The following is a 22,341-nucleotide window of genomic DNA, read 5'->3' on the forward strand; positions in this document are numbered from 1 at the left end:
AATATACAGTAAGTCAATGCTTTCACAGGGATCCTGGTAAGGAAGATGTTATTTTTTATGGAGCACACCCACTCCACACACACCCCTGTCCACTTCCCCAAATCTGCCCAACAACAGAGTATCCTGGGGGAAGAGGATGGGCCCACACAGGGCCACTAGCCTCTCCCAACTATGTCTCAGTTATACTAGCCAGGTGGGCTCTTTCATCCACAATCACATCAAGGATGCTTTCAATCTTATTTTGAACTGACATTACATTACAAATATGTACACAGCACCACACCACCACCACCTCACCCCTTGTTTCCTCTCTACTTTCCTTCCCACCAACTTTGCTTGGGCAATTTAGTGAACTAAAGCACATACATTCACATTCAGCACAAAGTTAATTTTATTATAGGGTGGAAGTCTATTCTATGTAAAAACAAATCTCCTAATCATCATCAGTCATGCAATACTTCATTTTCCACCTGAATAAGCACTAATACACACCAAAATTTAAATAAAAGGCACACTAATCAAATTGTTATTCATGAATAAATAGTCCAATATGGAAGCAGAACAAGAATCTCCCTGTGAGAAATAGGCAAATCTCCCCTTTTTGGTTGAGATCCAATTACACAGAGAAGGGAAACGAAGAATATGTATTGCTTTTGGCTGAAATTGATGTTATGATCATCTGGTATAATCACCCCTGCTAACCGGGCAAAGAGGCACATTTTAAATGTGATGACTCTCTTTATTTAGCAGGGGGAGAGTAACTGGCCCTATCCAGCCCCAGCACAGCATCCCTCCAGTGGCTGTTGCTGGTGTCTTTTTCTTTTTCTTTTTCTTTTTTTAAAGATTGTGAGCCCTTTGGGGACAGGGACCCAACTTGTTTGTGTATTTCACTATGTAAACCGCTTTGGATTTTTTTTTAAAAGCGGTATATAAATATTTGTTGTTGTTGTTGTTGTTGTATGAGGAGAATTAGGCGAATGCATTCAATGCTACTTTTACAATTTTACATGACAAAAAACCAAAATATACCCTTGAAAAATCTCATTAGCACTGTGAACTCACTTGCTACCCAGTCCTATGCATGTTTATCGACATGCAATTTCCACGACAGTCAGTGAGTCTTACTAAGTGTGCAGACTGTAGTGTTTGTTTGCAAGACATTAATGTGCAAACACTGAATGCCAGAGGTTAATGTCCAAACCCACACTGAATACCCATGTGGAAACTGTAGGGTGGTGTTCTGGTTGTTTTTGCTTTGTTTTTTAAATTTTGCATTAAGAAACATGCTGCCTATCAGTCTGAGATGCAGCATCACTAGAGATCATAACCTGGTTCCTGTATATGCACAGTACTATGCCTTGTAATTTAGCTGTTGTCTTCTTGAAAGCTTAAATTCACTGAAGATCTTCATTTCCAGTTTGAAGAATCTGCAGAAGTAACACTACAGTTAGTCTAGCTGTGCCATAAAAACAATAAAGATAGTCAACAATTATGCCATCATAATTGTAAATTATAATTGTAAAGCAGTGAGGTGGCCAAATTTGCAGATGATACCAAACTCTTTCGGGTAATGAAATCCATAACGGATTGTGAGGAGCTCCAAAAGGATCTCTCCAAACTGGGGTGGGTGGGCGACAAAGTGACAAATGCATTTCAGTGTTGGCAAGTGTAAAGTGATGCACATTGGGACAAAAAACCCGAACTTCAGGTATATGTTGATGGGATCTGAGCTGTCGGTGACTGACCAGGAGAGGAATCTTAGGGTCATGGTGGAGAGCTTGTTGAAAGTGTCAACTCAATGTGCGACAGCTGTGAAAAAGGCCAATTCCATGCTAGGGATCATATTGATATGCTAATATTATAATGCCTTTACACAAAACTATGGTGTGGACACACCTGAAGTTCTGTGTACAATTCTGGTCACCACATCTTAAAAAGGACATTGTAGAACTGGAAAAGGTGCAGAAGCGGGCAACCAAGATGATCAGGGGCCTAGAGCACCTTTCTTATGAGGCAAGGCTACAACACCTGGGGCTATTTAGTTTAGAAAGAAGACAACTGTGGGGAGACATGATAGAGGTCTATAAAATCATGCATGGTGTGGAGAAAGTGGATAGAGAGAAATTCTTCTCCTTCTCACATAACACTAGAACCAGGGGTCATCCCATGAAATTGATTGCCAGGAAATTTAGGACCAACAAACAGAGGTACTTTTTCACACAACGCATAATCAGCTTGTGGAATTCTCTGCCACAACATGTGGTGACAGCCAACAATGTGGATGGCTTTAAGAGGGGTATGGATAACTTCATGCAGGAGAGGTCTATCAATAGCTACTGGTCTGAGGGCTATAGGCCACCTCCAGCCTCAAAGGCAGGATGCCTCTGAGTACCAGTTGCAGGGGAGTAACAGCAGGAGAGAGGACATGCCCTCAACTCCTGCCTGTAGGCTTCCAGTGGCCTCTGGTGGGCCACTGTATGAAATAGGATGCTGGACTAGATGGGCCTTGGGCCTGATCCAGCAGGGCTGTTCTTATATTCTTAAATAATTATGATGTAAGCCAAATCTCACTAAGAATTGTTACCATTACTTGCTATTATTTAGAAGATACCCTAGAGCTTGTTGCTAGCACCTCAGTTAATTCTGCACTAGTGTTCCAGCACCAATATAGCTACACGAGCCCTCAAGGCCCAGTGCTGGAACGGGGGCAGCAACTGGTGAAAGTAAGAGATGGAGTAAGAATTCTGATTGACAAACAAAGACAAGGTAGAAAAGAGAAATGGGAAAATATACACAGGGAGGATGGGAAATAAAGGAGAACAATATTCTCTATTAACAGAAAGTTTTTATTTCCCAGAGCAAATAGCATGCAGGAGGTAATTCAAGACTGGGATTGTGGCAGGGGATAGGATTCAAGTCCCTCACCACGGTGCCCATCTGGATCAGGGCCCCCTATGAATACTACTTACAGAAAAACAGGAAGCATGTCTATGTCAATTATATAATTAAAGTCATGCCTAGTTTACCTTTTAGAGAGGTGATTTATTTATATGTATACACCACCTTTTGTCCTAAGACCCCTGGGCAGTTAACATCACAATAAAAACAGTTCAAAACAATGACAACAAATGCAGCTAACCATTTAAAAAGAGCAAGGGACAGCTCATTGGCCAAAAGCCTGAATAAAGAGGGGAGTCTTCACTTTCCTCCTAAAGGCTGGGGGAGAAGGAGACATGTGAGTCTCAGCTGAGAGCAAGTTCCACAGCTTGGTGGCAATAACTGAGAAGGCCCTGTCCCACGTGTTTGACAAATGGGCCTCAGCAGGTGTTGGCATGTGGAGAAGAGCCCTCCCAGCCAATCTAGTCAGGTAAGTAGCTTCATCTGGGAATAGATAGTCCCTAAGGTACCCAGGGCCCAAGCTGTTTAGAGAGAGGTGCTTTGAGCCACTTAGATTCTCTCAAAGCATCTAGTTTCTAACTGAACAAAACAAGTTGAACCAAAAGGATTCCCTGCTTCGACATTATTCATCACTTATCATGAAGAAGATAAATCTTCAACATCAGTCAGTGCACAGCATGGGGAGATATGTGGAAACAGTCTTTGCAGAAATACAAACAGCAGCAAGCACAGGTCAAGTTACCAGATACTACAAATGCCCTTTCAATTTCCAGGTGACCAAAACAAAATACCTGATTTGAGAGGAGCAGCTGTTTTAGCCCTTTGCAACAAAAACAAGGAAGTCTTTTGTGGTATCTTGCAAGTTAATTTATTTTAGCATAAGCTAGGGTTGCAAACTTAGGAACCAGCTCCTGTAGAAGCAACCTGATCTGCAGCAATTAACAGGTGTTCATTTTTTCTCCTTGCCCTGAAAACCTTCACATGCTGATTTCTGCATATCAAACCTCTCGAGGGACAGGGACAGATTCCATCCTCCTCGGACAATTCTGCCTAGAGCTTGCTTCAGATGTATGAAGTATTATAATAATAACATAAGAAAAGACCTGCTGGATCAGGCCCAAGGATCTAGTCCAGAATCTTGCTTCACTCAGTGGCCCACCAGATGCCTCTGGGAAGCCTAAAGGCAAGAGCCGAGGACAATAATCTGTTAACCTTGGAGATGCTGCCCCCAGTCTGTGTAGACAATACTGCGCTAGATGGACCAATAGTACATGGCAGCTTCCTATGTTCCTAAGGCTCTTCTTGTGTTTTTATGTGCTGAATAGGAGCAGCTGCTCTCCCTCTGCTAAATATAAGAGTGTTTAAGACACATTTTAAAAGGTGCCTCTCTGCCCAATTAGCCTGGTGTGGGGGCTAATTGCACAGATATATATGTACAGAGGGGAAAGGTTATGAACAGTGAAGCCCCAAAGCCATAAAATGCAAACAGTAGTTGTAGAACTGTGACATTTCTGTGCTGACCCCATTTGTATAATGAACACCCATCTCTGGAAATTGTGTCTCTCAAGATTAGGGATACCCATATCTAGTGGAGCGGATGACATTAGAAGGAATGTAGATACACTTACTGGTTCCATAGATGTGCTGATGGATCCAGCTGGTGAAAGAAGCAACGTCTGTATAGACTCCCGGATAGCCTTGCCTTCCGCAGCCAAAGCCCCAGCTTATTATTCCATTAAGGGTGTAGTAGCTTGACTCTTTCGAAGGACAAACCAGTGGTCCTCCAGAATCTCCCTAGTGACAAGGAATATGACTTCAATGATTCTAATCTATTTGTACATTGGCAAAGAATGATTCGTCAAGAGGCATCGATGCGACTCTGATTTCTACATTATAGTTTACCATAGTTTATGGCACTACATGTATTCTTTACATGTAGACATTGGCCGACATCCAGAGCAACAAAGTGTTTGTGGAAGGATGTTGTGCTAGCTAGTTGTGCCCAGTCTGGAGCTTGCACCCCAAACTAGTGTTGCACAACTGCAAGCTTGCCTTTGCAACAGTTGTGCAACTGCAGCATGGCTCATTTGTTTTAATGGTGATATTTGCACAAGAGGACTATAGCACAATTCTGCAAATCCTCATTTTTTAGTGCAAGTAAGCTAACTGTTTGCAAATTTGCTCTCTCTGCTAGCAGTTCATTACTCTGGATGTCAGCCACCGTAAGGGCATATCATTATTGCTTTACATTCCTATTTCAGAACTATAGTCTGAAGACTACTCTTGATGCTAGCAACCTACAAAAAAGAATACCTCTCCTGTTTCCTGAGCCCGCCACTATAAACAGTTTCAACCCATTCATGTGCTTCTTCTTATTTGCCAACAAAGAATATGTATTCATACCAGTTCTGAACAGAGTGCAAGGTAATAGTCTATACTAGCTGGGCTGGGTGCAGAGCATCTGCAACCTAGTTTGTCGTCTTTTGCCCTGTGCGCTCCCTGCTGTCACCGATTTGTTGCCCACCCGTTGCCACATCCTTCTTCCCCCACCCGCCCACCCATTGCCGCCTCCTTCTTCCCCCATCCCTGTCCGTCTCTGCTGCCTTCCGCCCGCCGCCGTCATTTTCTCCACACCGTTCCAGCTGGCCACTGCTACATCCGCCATTTTCCCTCCTCCCACCCATCCCGTGGCTAGCCTATCTGGCAGCTCTCCGAACTCTCACGAGAGCTGCCACACATGGGATTAGCCATGGGTATGCCTTAGATAATTAAATATAGATAGATAGATATAGAGTTTATATATCTATCTATAAATAGATAGATATAGAGTATCTGTTCCCATAGAGTTTACATAGTAAGACACACTATTGTGGGATAAACCTCAGGGGAATTATACTGCAAACATGACATGAACCAAACTTTAAAAACCAAATTTTTATCTTTATAACAAGCCCATCAAATTATTTTATTAGAAAATGGCAATTTTCTAGACAAGGCTAGTTTCTCTCCAGTGAAATAGGAGAGGAGAGCTGGTCTTGTGGTAACATGCATGACTTGTCCCCATAGCTAAGCAGGGTCTACCCTGGTTGCATATGAATGGGAGACTTGATGTGTAAGCACTGCAAGATATTTCCCTCAGGGGATGAAGCCGCTCTGGGAAGAGCAGAAGGTTTCAAGTTCCCTCCCTGGCTTCTCCAAGATAGAGCTTAGAAAGAGTCCTGCCTGCAACCTCGGAGAAACTGCTGCCAGTCTGTTAAGACAATACTGAGCTAGATAGACCAATGGTCTGACTCAGTATATGGCAGTTTTCTATGTTCCTATGTTCCACTGAAATCCCTTCAATATCTAATTGATCGTTTCAGACCTTGTGAGCTCCGAGCTGAGCAAGATATCTATATTCTCCATGACAACTCACTGCACATGAATCCTTGTCCCTTTCACCCAGAAATCCAGCACAGAACATCTGCTTGTTTACACCTCCAGGATGGTTCACATAGTATTTCTGACATTCTTCAGAAAGCAAAATAGGAATTTCAAGTTGCTGGAGCTTCCTTGATATTTCTTTCCCTTGAGGGATTTAAAAAAACAAAAAACACCTTACCATCAGAAAATCTGTGAGTCTGAGATAGATGCTTTTCAGATGTAAAAAAACACATGGTGCCAAGTCAGGCAGACATCCAACCAGCCCCTCTATCACTTGAGGAGGAGTTGGGTGCGTGCTCATTTCCTCTCCCCCTGGCATGCTATACTGCCACTGCACAACTGCATGTCAGGCTGGGGGTATCAAAACTACACATTTTTAAAAAGTAGTATTTACTTCAATGGTTCAGATGTTCCTCCCCACATGATTATGTGACAACAGGACAATGTACTCGGTGGAGAGAAAACATGTGCATGCTCCATCCTATTCAGCAAGACTGGTTGGATGTATTGTCTGAGATGGCCTATTATTTCTTTTCACTCACGCAATCCAAGAATGTTCCTTTACACACATCATCTAACAGTTTTGCCATTTAAATTTGTACAGCTTTCACTTGTGACCTCTCCTTTTTACAATTCCCTTTGATGAAGAATAAGGAATCATTCTGACAGACTGATAAGCACAAAGTTTCTACGGAAGAGAAAGCAGGTATACCTTCATTATGAACGCCCCATCCTGTAATGACACACACCCTTGAAGGCTCAACCTTTTCATCTTTTTCAGGTAGGCACACAGGACGAACATAATGATTGAATTCTAAAGGCTCACTCAGTTGCACCAGTGCAATGTCTGAATCCATCGTCGTGCTGTTGAAATTTGGATGCATAATGTACTGCTTCACCAATCTTCTCTAGAAATGGGAACGCATGGCAGCACATTACATGAGAAGCTCCGTGAACACATTTCAGGGTGATGCAATTGTATGAGGCAAATTCAGCACAGTTGAGTAATTATTTTAGAAAGAGTCCCCCCACTTTACCCATTACTACTTGGGAATTATCACTATCTTGCATACATGTACATTGCATATATTTGCTGGTTATTACCTTTAAAGCCCTGAACGGCTTAGGCCCGAGTTACCTTAGAGAGCGCTTTCTTCTGCATGATCTCCACCACACATTAAGGTCATCTGAGGAGGTTTGTCTCCAGTTACCACCAGCTCGTCTGGTGGCGACTCGGAGGTGGGCCTTCTCTATAGCGTGGTGTGGTGGTTAGAGTCCTGGACTAGGACCGGGGAGACCCGAGTTCAAATCCCCATTCAGCCATGAAACTAGCTGGATGACTCTGGGCCAGTCACCTCTCTCTCAGCCTAACCTACTTCACAGGGTTGTTGTGAAAGAGAAACTCAAGTATGTAGTACACCACTCTGGGCTCCTTGGAGGAAGAGCGTGATATAAATGTAATAATAATAAGGGAATGGACACAGCTGCTGAATCAGCCAAAGTTGGTGGAAAGCGCTCCTGGCCTCACCCTGAGATACCAGGGTGAGGCCTGGACCCAAGAGCTCCCAAGCTGCATACCTGTTCCTTCTGGGGAAGTGTAACCCTATCCAGAACAGGAAGATCTAACTCATCCCCCAAGTTCCGATCCCCAGAATGAGCACCTCTGTCTTGTTTGGATTCAGTTTCAATTTGTTATGCAGCCCACAACTGCCCGTAGGCATTTAGGGAACGAATGCCATTTCCTGATGATGATGATGATGATGAGGAGGAGGAGAAATAAATTTGGTGTCATCAGCATACTGATAACACCCAGCACCAAATCTCCTGATGACCTCACCCAGAGGTTCCATGTAGATGTTAAAAAGCACTGGTGACAGAATGGAGCCCTGAGGGACTCCGTATAATAGCTCCCATTTCGAAGAACAACTGTCACGAAGCTCCACCATCTGGAATCTGCCTGAGAGATAAGAGCAGAACCACTGCAAAGCAGTACCTCCTATCCCCAATTCCCCAGGTGATCCAGAAGGATACCATGGTCGGTGGTATTGAACGCTGCCAAGAGATCCAAAAGAACCAGCAGAGTCACACTCCCTCTGTCAATTCCCTGGTAAAGGTCATCCATCAGGCCAACCAAGGCCAACTCAACCCCATAGCCTGCTCTAAAGCAAGTTTGAAAGTTTTGAAATGGGTCTAGATAATTGGTTTCCTCCAAAATTGCCTGGAGCTGGTTAGCCAACACTCTCTCAATCACCTTGCCCAACCATGGGAGATTAGAGACTGGCCTATAATTATCCATTACTGAGGGATCTAGGGAAGGCTTCTTAAGAAGTGGTCTAATCATTGCCTCCTTTAAACAAGGAGGCACCCTACCCTCCCTCAGCAATGAGTTAATAATATTAACTAGGCCATCACCAACAATCTCCCTGCTAGATAGAAGCAGCCAAGTCGGGCAAGGATCTAGAGAACAAGTGGTGGACCACACCACCCCAACAGCTTGTCCATGTCATCAGGCATCACAGATTGAAATGGTTTCCTCCATTTTTCTCAACTCACTTTCAACTTTCTTAAGGAAGACTGTCAGTCTCCAGCATTACTTGCCCTTTTTTGTGACCTAAAGTTCATACTTGTTTAGAAACTCTGACATAAATAAACCCTAAATAAATAAACATAAATAAATAGTGATGTTCTACACTTTACAGACCTATTTCTTCCATAAATGATGATTAACTTGTACTAACCTGACTATTCTGCTCTTGGGCTTTTATGTCATGGACTCCAACAACCACTCTCCATAGATCTCTGTAATGTTCCCTTTAAAGAAAATATAATGGAAGAAACTTCAGGATTGTTTCAGTCAGACAGTTTGTAAACTATATGATGCTTTTATACCGAAGCATAAGAATATCACATTTATTTATTTATTTAATGCATTTTTATACTGCCCTAACCCACATACGGTTCATCTGGAGGGTGGTGGAACCTGTTGTACCGAACAGTACACAGTTGCAGTTCCACAGTTGTACCAAAGAGTAATGGTGACAATGGGAAGCCCTGCAAAACATTTTTGCTCCACCTTTCTTGCCACAGACAACCCAAGGGAGTGAAAACCTAAAAACAAGGGGGCAAACAGCAAGAATAAAAACATAAGCAACACCACCACAATAGCAAAGCATCATAAAAATTCCGAAACAACCAAACAGCTGTTGGAAGTGAAGGACTTTGCGCTGTCTCTTGTCTCAAAGACAGTGGAGGACAGACTAGTGAGTCAGAGGGCTAGAAGGTCAAGACATTGGTCATCCCTTCTCTACTGCTCTGACACTATCCCTTTGGATCGTAGATTGCTACTCTTAGCTACTCTTCCTTCCTTCCTGCTTTGCACTTCCTCTCCCCCTTCTCTTCCTATTCCTTCTTCCTTGCAACATGCAAGCTCCTCTCCCCTGCACCATGTGTGCAGAGATGCAGAATCCATCTGCATCCAGTTAGCTAGATAGATTAGAGATCCTAACTCCTCACTTTCCTGTCTAGAATTGAGTTCTCTAATAAATACCATATATATTGATTTGAAACTATGAACTGGCTCCAAGTTACTTTACTCTCAGCATACACGCATGCCTGACTAAATTCCGCTGTGTTGTGCCTCTGTGCACTCTGCTATAAAGAAAAAGGGTTTCTCTTACCAGAGAGAATTCCCAACAACAGCAACAGCACCAACAGACAGCAACCGCCAAACCAGTAAATGAGAAACCCAAGAGCAACACCACTAGCAAACTGTCAATCTCAGCTCCTTCCAAATAACATAACAGAGAGGCCATATTGTAACTTGCTGCCTGAAGGAGCACAGCATGGGAGCCGCATGAGCCTTCAACAGAAGGTCATTCTCAAAAGCTAGTACCACCACTGAAAAGACCTTGCTCCTAGTAGATGCTCCTAGTAGAAAGACCCTGTTCCTAGTAGTATCTCTGGCAGCAGAGGCATTTGGAGCAGGATCCCAGATGAAGAATGGATTAAAAAGTCACAGCCATTTGACTGTGGGCCAGTTCAGATGATAGGTTCATCTGCCAACCCCAGCACACACAATAAGATGTGTGTGCTCTGTGAGAGTGCACATCCTTCTGTCTTCCCAATATACCCAGTTGCCTTTCTGCAGTTGAATGGGGAAATGATTCTTCTAGTTTGTGGACAACTATCCCCCACCTCCACCACCACCCACACAGTTACGGAAAGGCAGTCAGATGTGTTGAGAGGGGAAAGGTTGTGCATATTCACAGAACACAACATCCTTATTGTGTATGCTAGGCTGGTGGATGCAATATTCAAACTGGGCCTGTAAGATTGTTGGACCCCTGGAATATAAAACATTTACACACCGTTTGAACAACTTGTTCCCCAACTTCCAGCATACATGAGAACATGCATACTCAGTGACCTAGTATTTAGTACTACCATACAAGAATGAATGAACCACACCCACACACATATGCATGATAAAGGAACACACTGGGAAGGCATTAATCAAACACAGACAGGCTTATTCCATAATCCAATAATATTGTTAAGTGGTAAGAAGCATGTTTAGGCTATCATACAAAGTCTGATACAATTTTAAAAGATCCTACCCACTCTTCTCATATATAGGCAAGAATGAGTATAACAAAAAATAAAGCATCAAGGGCTTTATTACGAAAGCATTAACAAGAGAACTAAAGAGAGAAAACAAACACTATCATAAACAAGAGGAGACTGGGCTCCTCACAGCTGGGCTCTCAGGAAATGCAACAGCCCCAAAAGGCCACAAGCTGTCACTAAAGAGTAAATTCTCAGAGTTCTGCATTTTCCAGAGCTTCTAAATAATAAACCGATGGCCAAAATCAGGCCTGCTCAGGTTTGGCCCTCCTGCAGATGTTGGCCTACAACTCCCATAAACCTTGAGTGTAGGCCACAGTGGCTGAGGACTATGGGAGTTGTAGTCCAAAAACAGCTGGAGGGCCAGAGTTGAGCAGCCCTGGCCCAAATAATGAGGTTTCCATATTTCTAAAATAAAAGTATTCTTGAAACGAGTGAAATTTAATTAGAGGGATAATTTAGGTTTGGATAGTCTTTCTGCTGCAGAGAACAGGACAAAAGGAAGCATTTGCAGTGAGGTTAAAATCAACAAGCAAACAAAACAGAACAGCGCTTTTGCTTTAAAATCTCTTTATTTTAGGAATATCTTGATGGGGTTTAGTTAATCCAGTTTACATCTTCTAAGCACACAAATCAAGCAAAGATTCCCTAAAATCTTTGCAAAAAGATGGATACCCTTTTTTGTGGCTACAGGGCTTCCACTCATTCTTCCTTGATTTTCCTTCTTTGTAAGTTCCTTTCAATCCCCAAAATAGATATTTTAGTAGGCACTATTTTGCCTTCATGCTTTTTTCTCATATGCAATGACCAGGGTTTCATTCTCTCATTTCGTACAATTTTATATATTGTACCTTTCTTTCCACAGTTTCCTTCCCCCTGTTCACAAATTTCACAATCTTGTACATCACATTTCCTATCATACAATCTAGAATTAACTGACAATTGTTTAAGTGTCATTGGTGTTGTGCAAACCACATTCACCTTAATTCCCTGTCTTTCCAAGATTCCCTGGGTTTGCCGTGTAAATCCATCAGTAATAAATGGTATTTTAAGTACCAGCAAACCCTTAATGAATCTAGCCCTTTTTCTAGTTCTTGATGAATCTAGCTCTAGATTGTATGATTGGAGATGTGATGTACAAGACTGTGAAATTTGTGAACAGGGAAGGAAGGAAGGAAGGAAGGAAGGAAAAATCAAAAGGAAAGGAAAAATCAAAGCAGCATTTGAAGGAAAAATCAAAGCAGCATCATTTATAGAGAAATTGAGACCTGACATTCATGCTCAGGAGGCAGTGGCTGATGCCATTAAGTTTATTAGGCTCTGAGAAGAATCAAGTGTTTTCCCTTCTCCTCCCCCCCCCCCACCCCACCCTCGCACATTATCTCTCCACAGGTTAGGGAACTGTGTGTTATCACAACTAAGGGCATTGGAGGACTGTGGGCCACCTCCAGCCTCAAAGGCAGGATGCCTCTGAGTACCAGTTGCAGGGGAGTAATGGCAGGCGAGAGGGCATACCCTCAACTCTTGCCTGTGGCTTCCAGAGGCATCTGGTGGGCCACTGTGCCAAACAGGATGCTGGACTAGATGGGCCTTGGGCCTGATCCAGCAGGGCTGTTCTTATGTAAGGAATTTAACAGCTGGGGGACCGGGTTTTTCATCTGTGTTCATTTGTTTTTACTTAACGGAGGATGGCGTTTTACACTGAAATGTCTTGTGGTTTTATGTTTACCAACTTTTTAGTTTTTCTTTGTTTGCACAATAAAAGGTCTTTTTGTGGAGAGTTTGGAGTTAATATGTGCATTGCATTGCTGACGTATCGACTTATTCTTAGCAGCAAGAACAAAACGTAATGCATTTGCTAATGTTTTCCCAGTGGGTGGGCACTGTGTAACACTCTATCCTAAAATATCCCTTGCACATTGTGCTTACCTATATACAATACAATATGCCTTTATTAGTCTACAGACCATAATAATGCATACCTATATGTAAAGCAGTGAGCAGCAGTGAGCACCCACGTGTTTGTCAGAACTGCTCCTCCGCAGACATTTTCACTGGCAATCTGCATGCTGGCCTGCCAAGGCCAAGAATGCGGTACAGCTTCCTCACCTCCAATTATCCTACTGAAGAGAAACCTGGGCTGATTTGATGCGACTCCACAAATGTCATCTGATAACGCAGAACAGGAAAAAAGCATCAATGCACATTATCAACAGGTTTGTGAGAGCATCAAACTGTCTGCATTTGTCTGATTCTATATACTGCTTGGGGTAGCTTGTCTTTTAAGGCTACAATCTTTTCAGGTCTTATTCAGGTCTTTTATTTAGGATTCAGAACTCTTGATTATGAGTAAATATGAGTAATGAGATGGCACTGCTGTGGGAAAGACTTGAAATCGCTTCCAGGCAATCATGCAGCACTCCTTCCATGGAAGAAGCCTTGTATGACTGCCTGGAAACAGTTATGTGTCGTTCCACAGCAGTCCTGCTATGCGACACTGTCATGGCTGTTTTTCAAGTTGTGCAGCAGCCCCAGTGTGCCCCTGTATTGATGCAGGTCTGTCCGTCATATCGGCCATTTAGTTTAGGATTGCAGCCCAAGAAAACCTACAAACCAAACCCTGGACTCCTTTTTACATTCAATTTATCCCTTCCCCATTCCTACCAAAGGATACCTTGACACAAGCTGATTTACCAGGAATGTCAGTTTCATTTGCAGTGTCATTTACTTCTTCAGGAAGAATCACTTCAGTGTTTGCATTTGATAGGTTCAAATCTAGCAAAATAAAAAGAGCACAGCCACTCTCGATATGCCTTATGTGAACTCTGACTTCCATCAGAAAGAATAAAATATGAGTCATTTTTAAGGGTCTACGTACAGCGATAATCCATTTAATTAAAGGCCTGTTACTTTTGGTCTCCTCTGTTTAATTACATTTACATATTTTGTCCATGTATCATCATGCTGGGACTTAACAGAGTATGGGGACAATTATTGCTTAGAAAGTAACTTGGACATTATGCTTGAAAATGCTAGATGTAATCAATATGAAAAATTAAAATCAAGCACTGCCATTCAATCCCCTTAACATTCTAGGACCCATCATGTTTGGCAAGTTAGATGTTTGGTAACCAGTATGGTACAGCAGCAGGGATTCGGAGTGGACAAGAGTTCAGATCCCATGGCAATCTTGACCAAGTCAGCTATCATCAGTTGGATGCATTCTCTCTGATATTACCCTTGAATCATCCTGATGTGATTCAGGGTAAGTAACAGGGTAAGTTACTACAAATAATTTATATGACTTTAATATATAATTCTCTCTATTATTCAGATCGAGAAGTACAGTCTTCCCTTGCCAGCTGCTAGGGTTCAATTCTGGAAAACCTCACTGTTGGCAAATTTGTGATTGGTGAGGCATTAAAGTCTATGGGAAACAGAGAGTTAGGGGAACCACGACTGCAAAAAGACCTAAAAATAAAGGAAAAAATACCTTTGAAATGTTTTTAAAAATCACAAAAAATCTTGCAATATCGCCAAGAGTCACCAAGAAGAATGAGCAGATTGAACCTCTGTAAATTTTTTGAACCCCACCCCCCAAAATCACTCAAAGCATTTTAAGGTGGCAAGGGACAGCATGGTCAACAAGGGTCACCAAGAGGGATGAGCAGATTGAAACTCTGAACACCCCAAAACTGCTGAAACCACCACCCACCCAATCACTAAAAAAACTCCATCACCAACCATGAATATTCAGGTCATGGTTGGCAAGACCTGTCACAATTTCCTATTTGCATATACTCAAAACTGTGGTTGGTAAAACCATGGCTGGCAAGGGATGACTGTAATCTGAGGGAATCAATCATGACCAAGATAAAAGGAACCAGACCTAGCATCCACACACAGCATTGTTAGGAAGCTGCCAGGGCTCCATCATCCCCACATGGCCTACTGCTGACCCTGCCTACCTTTGGGCCCCACCACCATTTTGATTTTGCCTCAACATCCCCAGTTTAGCATTGGTCCCAGGTATAGTGGGAAATAAAATAACAGCCCCCTACAAAAAATGGGTCAGGCAGTGGCAATTGCCATTTTTATTACACAGAATACCTACTTCAGGGGCATTTGTAAAAAAACAAACCTGCCAAAGTAATGCCCCTCACAGCTGTAGGAGGAGTCCATTTAGGGAGAACTTGCCAAGGACCTGCTCAAACCTGGAGCCAGTGTTGAAAATAAATTTAATCCAAAGCTTCGAAATCTAAGACCAGCTCTTTCAATCAATGGAAAAACAGGGATATTTTCTAGAAAAAGGTATAGGGAGATAAGAGAGGGGAAGTGATTGCAGCTGGGTTGTTGCTGCTTTAAATGGGTAGCTGCAGCTGTAAATAAAATGCCTACACACAATACAATACTGTAGACTAACACCTTATGCACATGAATGTGGAGGTAGGTTCCTCCCCGCCCCCCCCGCCGCCCCAAATACCTGCTGAATGGATGAACACAAATCTGGCTCTGAATCCGCCAAAGGTCTCTGTTTCATCTGAATGGAACCTGATCATCATGGGACTAGAGGAACTCAAAACTGGTGCTGGGAGAGCAAATCCACAAGATCGGGCTAAAGAAAGTAAGTGGAAAGGTTCACAGCTAAACAGATGCAAATTTGTTACATTTCACTATGAAAAACCAAATCAACAGAGATATCTTGAATACTGTTTCCTTGATGTTTTGCACATCCTTTACATGAAATATATGTAAGGTAAAGGTTAAGTGTGCCGTCAAGTCGATTTCGACTCCTGGTGACCACAGAGCCCTGTGGTTGTCTTTGGTAGAATACAGGAGGGGTTTACCATTGCCTCCTCCCTCGCAGTATGAGATGATGCCTTTCAGCATCTTCCTATATTGCGGATGCCCGATATAGGTGTTTCCCATAATCTGGAGAACATACCAGCGGGGATTTGAACCAGCAGCCTTCTGCTTGTTAGTCAAGCATTTCCCCACTGCGCCATTGGTAGGTCACTACTATTTCTTGATATAAATTACAATAATTTGCAGAATGGTGTACTATACTGTACATTTTTCAGGTTCTGAGTGGTGCTGTCTCCATGGATTGTAGTGGTTATGTTTTCACTGGTTAGTTTTCGTAATAAACTTGAAAACTAACACAAACAGGTTCATAATAATAGTATGTAAGTTACAGGTATTTGGAATGCAAGATTAGCCAGCCAGTAAAAGTCATGCTCAAGCTACAAATGATGATGGTGCATACTCATTTGTTTAAACCTAGGTTCGATGTTAAGAGCCATATGGGGCATGGGCAGAGGATGTCAAACCATCATTCCTTTCAGTAGCTTACTTCCCTTCCCCTTAGACACATTTCTCCCTGATGGGCTCAATACTAAAGGGAAGGAGGAATTTTTGCAATGCACTCCTAGAAGGTAAGCTGCAGGAGAGGGAAATTCAGTGCCTCATTCACGTGCCCCTTTTGCGCTTCAAGTTGTGCTCTTAGGTCCCTGTTTTATTACACACAGTTGGGGCAGACCAGATGATAAGCAAAAGCATCTGCTGCCAGCACACTCTTCCTGTGTGCTTCTGTGTAATGTGCACTCTGCATCACATAATGCTCATCATCAGCATCTAGTGGTAGAAGACTGGATTTGCTGTTTGGGTTTTAGAGGACCCACAGGTGTTATGTAGTCCAAGTCACCTGCTCTAGGCTCTTCAACATGTTCCAATGCATCCACACTCTATTCCATCCTTGCAGCTACCTGCAGACATCATGCCAGTGAACAAACAGACCAAGAATAATAACGGCTGATAGCCAGAATAATGTTGTGCTAGCACTACTGGAGAGGGGTGATTTTCACCAATCTCTCTTTCCCTTTGAAGTCCACTGTGCATCCCCAAAATATTCTCTGAGTGTAGTGCAACCCTCAGGGACATGTTTTCAGGAGGCACAGTGGGAATGGGAGAGCAGCAGAAATCACTCTTCCCTCTTAGTGCCAGCTCAGTCTGGGTGTCAGCCAAAACCAGTCGTTTTCATAGTTCTGTTTGAGTGTTCAAAGTGCTTCATGAATATTGGCTGGCATCCATAGGAGCTTACCACAGATGGTGCTAATCCTCTGTGCTGTTGGGGGCTCACAGCAAGGCACAGGCAATCTTGCACAAGAGTGCAAATATTTTGAGGAGTTCTTCTTGGAAGTGCTCCTTAGACCAGAAACGCATCACTGGCAGCCAAGCAATGCATTTCCAATCCAAGACACACTTCCAGAGCACAGGAAATATCCTCAAAGTATTTGCACTCTTGTGCAAGATTGCCTTACAAAGTATTAGTATTGTCCAATTAGGCTGCTCTGGATGTCAGCCATTCGCTCCATAATCTTCACAAAACCTTGCAAGTATTATCTATCTATCTATCTATCTATCTAATTAATTATTGTAGACAGATGCGTGGAGATGTGGCAAGCTCTGCCCCGGCTCCAGCTGCGACCAATGGCGGGCCCAGAGGGGGAGACAAGTGCAAGGGTGGGAGGGAGGAGCGCGCGCCAAGAGGTGCGGACAGTTGAGTGGCCGAGGAGGAGGATGGAGGACCAGGACGTAGGAGGACAGGTGATGGGTGAAGCCCCGCCGCCCTTTGGAGGGACAGGGTGGGCGGGCGGCAGGCAAAGTCCCCACCTAGAGGAAGAAGAAGGGCGGTGGGCAATGGTAATGGGTGGCAGGGGAGGAGGATGGGCGGCGGGCAAAGCCCTGTTGCCCTCAGGAGGCAAGTCCCACCTCCGCTGCCAGGGAGAAAGCAGACAGGAAGAAAGAGGCAAAAAAGGTGGCAGGCTAATCCCCACCACCAAGAGGAGGAGGAAGAGTGGTGGGCAATGGTAATGGGTGGCAGGGGAGGATGATGGGTGGTGGGCAAAGCCCTGCTGCCCTCAGAAGGACGATGGGCGGTGGATGGGGATAACAAGCGCTGGCAGGGAAGATAACGTGGTGGGCAGGGGGAGAGAAAGCAGCAGTTGCGGGGAGGAGAAACTGGCGGCTGGTGGGGAGAGAAAGCCACGGGCCCCAAGAAAAAGCCCCAAATAGCGCACAGATGCTCTGTGCTGAGTCAGCTAGTTCTCCCAGTATTTCTGGTTGGGGATGGAGACTAAAAGTCAGGTTGCCTTCTTATCACCTTTATGGTGGAGGTAATTGGGAAAAGGGACTTTGCAATTGACAATTTACACTCTTAGCCAGTACATTACCCAGCTCTCTCAGTTTTGTATAATAATGTAGATCGACCAAGGTGAGGTGTCAAGCTACAAGCTATCAGAGAAATACAGGAGACCATAAGGAAGTGTGTACATATTGTGTGTATTCACTGGGCAATGTACAATAAGTCTAAAACAAATTGAGGCTGTTTTCACACGGAGCCTAACCAGAGCTAGGGATGCCCAGCTATTTGCCCCGGCTGTTAGCGAGGTTAAGGGAGAGAGCGCTCCCTTACACCCAGCTACTTCCTCGTGTGTAAGCGCAAGCTGCTTCCAGCCCAGCCACACATAGAGATGAGTGCCTAGAGTGCCCGTCTCTTGGGGGAATTCCCCCAAAGCAACGTGCATGTCACATGTTGTATTGTGGGATTCCTCCACCGGAGCAGGACTGCTCGTGTGGGAGAATGGAGCATGCTCCCACCGCCAATTCCTCCATCGTCTGCAGGGAAGGTAAGCTTTTTGGAGCGTTCCCTGCCCGCCCACTCTTGTGATCATGAGAATCGCCCCATTTACTTCTTCAGCCCCTTTTGAAGAGTTTGCAGACTGAACAAGCAGTGCACAACATTCCTCCTTTTATGCTGTCTGTTAGCGCTCACTTTCCATGCCTTCTTGTGAATGAGCACCCCTGGCATTGTGCACATTATCTTTACAACTGCCATCACATTTCAACAGGACAAAAAGAAAGATTTCAGATGTTGGGGGAGGGGAATAACATTTTCTTCATAAATTTTTCATTTTGAAATGAATGGATTCCCTTGCTTGTTCAATGGTACTAAGGAGGCTGTTCTATTTCTAACAGTGGCTTACACACCACAGAGCACCCTGCTGACACATGAGAGGGGTGTGTGTGCACTGGTTCTGCATGATTTCAAACCCCATCCATACTGCTAGCAAGTACAGAGAGACTCTGTGGTGACTAAGAACTGTGCCAGTGCTGTAGTGACCATTTCCCCATCATCCCTAATGAGGGAAGTGTCAGTACAGTGCTGATGCCATTTCCAGTTGCCACAGAGTCCCTGCATGCTTGCTAGCAGCACGGACAGGCTTTGGACAGAACCAGGACACATGCCCGGCTCTTATAGCGGCAGGACACGCTGCAGTATGCAAGCCATTACTTTTATTGACAAAAAATTAAAACTAATAAATATCAGAACTGAATTGGTGTAGAACATATATATGAATATAAACACCAACCTATTTCTTTCTCTTGTGCCACATTTTCATACACTGCCACTGAATCATAAATGCAGTGCTCGCTTTCCTCCAGTTCAAAATGTTCATACATGAGCTTCAGAAAAACAAAACAGCAAACCAATGAAGTTCATTTAAAAAAATAAATAAAGAGGTTAATTTTTGTACCTGTAAATTTTCCTTATTGCAGGTAATAGAAGCTTTGGGAAGGGATTTGGACTGGAGTTGTGGAATGGGGAAAAGGGCGAGATCCTCTCTCTCCCCACACCACAGCCCCAACCCAAATGGATTTGTGACAAAGACATTGGTCCAGATGTTGCTCAGGCTTCTGCTGGTGTTTCTGATAGGTCTGTGTTGCTGCAGGTGTCTAAGGAAGCACCAGTGGTCTTGCGCAATATCACAAATACTTAAATTGTGCACCTGTACTTTGGGAGGACAACTTACATTATTTCCAGGTATGCAGCTTTAATTATTTGCCCATTTGCCCAAAGAGATCATTTTACAGCCATTTAAAAAGGTGTTTTAATTGTGTTTTTAATAGTTTTGATGTTTTAAATTTTAATTGTAATGTTTTAATATTTTTATCTGTTGTTTTTATTGTTTTGTTGTAAACCACCCAGAGACTTGCATTTTGGGTGGTACACAAATGTGTTAAATAAACAAACAAACAACATTGGCTGCCAAGAAGTTTCCGGGCAAAATACAAAGTACTGGTCATTATCTATAAAACTAAACAGTTTGGGTCCAAGGAATGTAAGAGAATGCCTTCTTCTTCATCAACCCCACCTCCTATTAAGATCATCTGAGGAGTCCAGTTGTGGTTGCAACTTGCCACCAGCTTGATTGGTGGCGAATTGAAACCGGGCCTTTTCTAGAGTTGCCCCTGGACTCTGTAATGCACTTCCTAATGAAATTAGAGTTTCCCCTTCTCTGAATGTTTTTAAGGACCTGAAAACATACCTGTTTAGCCAAGCGTTTAGTTTATAGTTTTAAAGCTACGGGTTTTAGCATTTTTATTTGTATTTTAAAAATTACTTTAATTGTGTCAATGTTTTAATGGTTTTTAGATTGCGAACTGCCCAGGGATCTTTTTGTATGGGGTGATATAGAAATGTAATAAATAAATAAATAAAATTAAATTAAATAATTTGTGCAAGACTGCTGGTGCTTCCTTAGATACTAATAGCAGCACAGGCCAACAAGAAACACTGGTGTAAGCATGTACAACATATGGGCCACTGAGATTTTTATACATAGAAAATCTACATCAGGGATTCTCAACATGTGGGTCCCCAGATGTAATTGGACTTCAACTCCCATAATTCCCAACCAAAGACCACTGGGGCTGGGGGTTATGGGAGTTGAAGACCAATAACATCTGAGGACCCACACGTTGAGAAACCCTGATCTACATCACATCTAGTTTAGGCCTTTTTAAAGAACTAAAATACTTTTTACTGGTCATAGATAGCAAACTTTGTAATGTATTGTATTTTATTTATTTAATTACATTTTTATCTCATCTTTCTTCATGGGTACAGCCATCCATGGATATACACCAGGGCTGCTGAACTTTGGCCCACCTGCAGATGTTGGCCTACAACTCCCATAATCCCTGGCGATTGGCCACTATGGCTGGGGAATCAGGGGTGTAGCTAGGGGAGAGGGGGCCCGTGTTCACCCCTCTCTCCGGTGGCCCCTCAGAGTGAGGGAGATAATGAAGAAAACAGGGAGGGGTGGAGCTTGGGGGGCCCTCAGGAGCTGGTGGCCCCAGGTTCTTTGAACCCCTTTGCTCAAATATAACTATGCCCCTGCTGGGGATTATGGGAGCTGTAGTCCCAAAACAGCTAGGGGCCAAAATTCAGCAGGCCTGGTATACCCCCATCTAAGCACTGACCAAACTTAGACTTGCTTAACTTTAGGAAGGTGGCTGTATCAAGTACCTTTGGACCATGCCTTGGGGCACTTTGGTTGGGCTAATGGGTCCTTATTATGTGGATAAGGCATCACATTATCAATATCATTTGCCATTTATTTATTTTTTAAAGTTTACAACAAACATGTAATTAAGGAGGGCTGGCAATTGTTGGCTCTGGAAAAAATGGATTACATTTCTAAGATCTGGAATGCATATTCAAGAACAGATTCTTTCTTCACTTCACTTTAGTTGGGAGAAGTGGCAGCATTATGCCAGCACCACATGGATTTAAGAAGGGTATTGTATAAGGAGGGGATCATGCTCAAAAATATATGAACAAAGTTAGTGATTGACACATGCGCTATTCAGATATTATACCGTATATAGTGGGGGGGGACAGGATAATGAGTGCCTGACCTCCATGCATTCATTATAATGTTTGAAAGAACATCAACACATGCAACCCTGAAAAACCAGGATTCCCAGTAGGACTAGGCTCAAAGAGCATAAAAGAAAAATATCTGTTTGTTGAAGGAAGGAAGGAAGGAAGGAAGGAAGGAAGGAAGGAAGGAAGGAAGGAAGGAAGGAAGGAAGGACTAACAAATTTAATATAACATATGCTTTTGTGGACTACAGCCCAGTTCATCAGGCCCAAGGGGACACATTGGGTGACATCCATTGTCTCTCTCTATACAGCTAAAGTATTACCTTTACTTTTATATGGAGCCCAACTGGGACCTGCAATTAATTTCACCTCACTTGAGGCTATCCAAACTAAGTTTATCAGATGTATTTTGCAAGTACCTTGTTGTGTTCCTAATGCTGTCGTCAGAAAAGCAGTTGGGCTTATCAGGTTGGAATCTTTATATTAGTGTTGTATTTTTCGGTTCTGGTTAAAACTGGTTTTTGGACAGGCGGGTTTGGCCTCTTTGGTTATGAGGGATGGTTTCAACTCGAGTTGGAAATGAGCAGTGTTGGTAAATTTTCTCTTTTTGGCCTTTCCAGAGAGGATCTGTTTACTGCAGGAATTGAGCAGGCCAGGAAATTAGT

General features: G+C 43.3%; 1 protein-coding gene across 5 annotated transcripts in view; it reads right to left on the bottom strand.

Moving 5' to 3' along the window:
- Positions 1–373: 373 nt before the first annotated feature.
- The window catches only part of OVCH2 (ovochymase 2), a 65,510-nt gene continuing 43,542 nt past the window's right edge, over positions 374–22,341 (bottom strand). For 2 of the 5 annotated variants that reach the window (XM_053256225.1, XM_053256217.1), the window contains exons 15-23: positions 19,377–19,470; positions 15,428–15,559; positions 13,639–13,719; positions 12,927–13,113; positions 9,060–9,132; positions 7,034–7,229; positions 6,314–6,465; positions 4,527–4,692; positions 374–1,427 (exon numbers count right to left, since the gene is read on the bottom strand). In XM_053256225.1, the coding sequence (XP_053112200.1) occupies positions 1,408–1,427; positions 4,527–4,692; positions 6,314–6,465; positions 7,034–7,229; positions 9,060–9,132; positions 12,927–13,113; positions 13,639–13,719; positions 15,428–15,559; positions 19,377–19,470 (1,101 nt within the window). In that variant the 3' untranslated portion in view covers positions 374–1,407. Of the gene's footprint in view, positions 1,428–4,526; positions 4,693–6,313; positions 6,466–7,033; positions 7,230–9,059; positions 9,133–12,926; positions 13,114–13,638; positions 13,720–15,112; positions 15,246–15,427; positions 15,560–19,376; positions 19,471–22,341 lie in introns of those variants that run through there. The other 3 variants (XM_053256228.1, XR_008308621.1, XR_008308622.1) reach the window with 3 other exon arrangements.

Source organism: Hemicordylus capensis, chromosome 1 (genome assembly GCF_027244095.1).
Source record: "Hemicordylus capensis ecotype Gifberg chromosome 1, rHemCap1.1.pri, whole genome shotgun sequence".
NCBI classification, from domain to species: Eukaryota; Metazoa; Chordata; class Lepidosauria; order Squamata; family Cordylidae; genus Hemicordylus; species Hemicordylus capensis.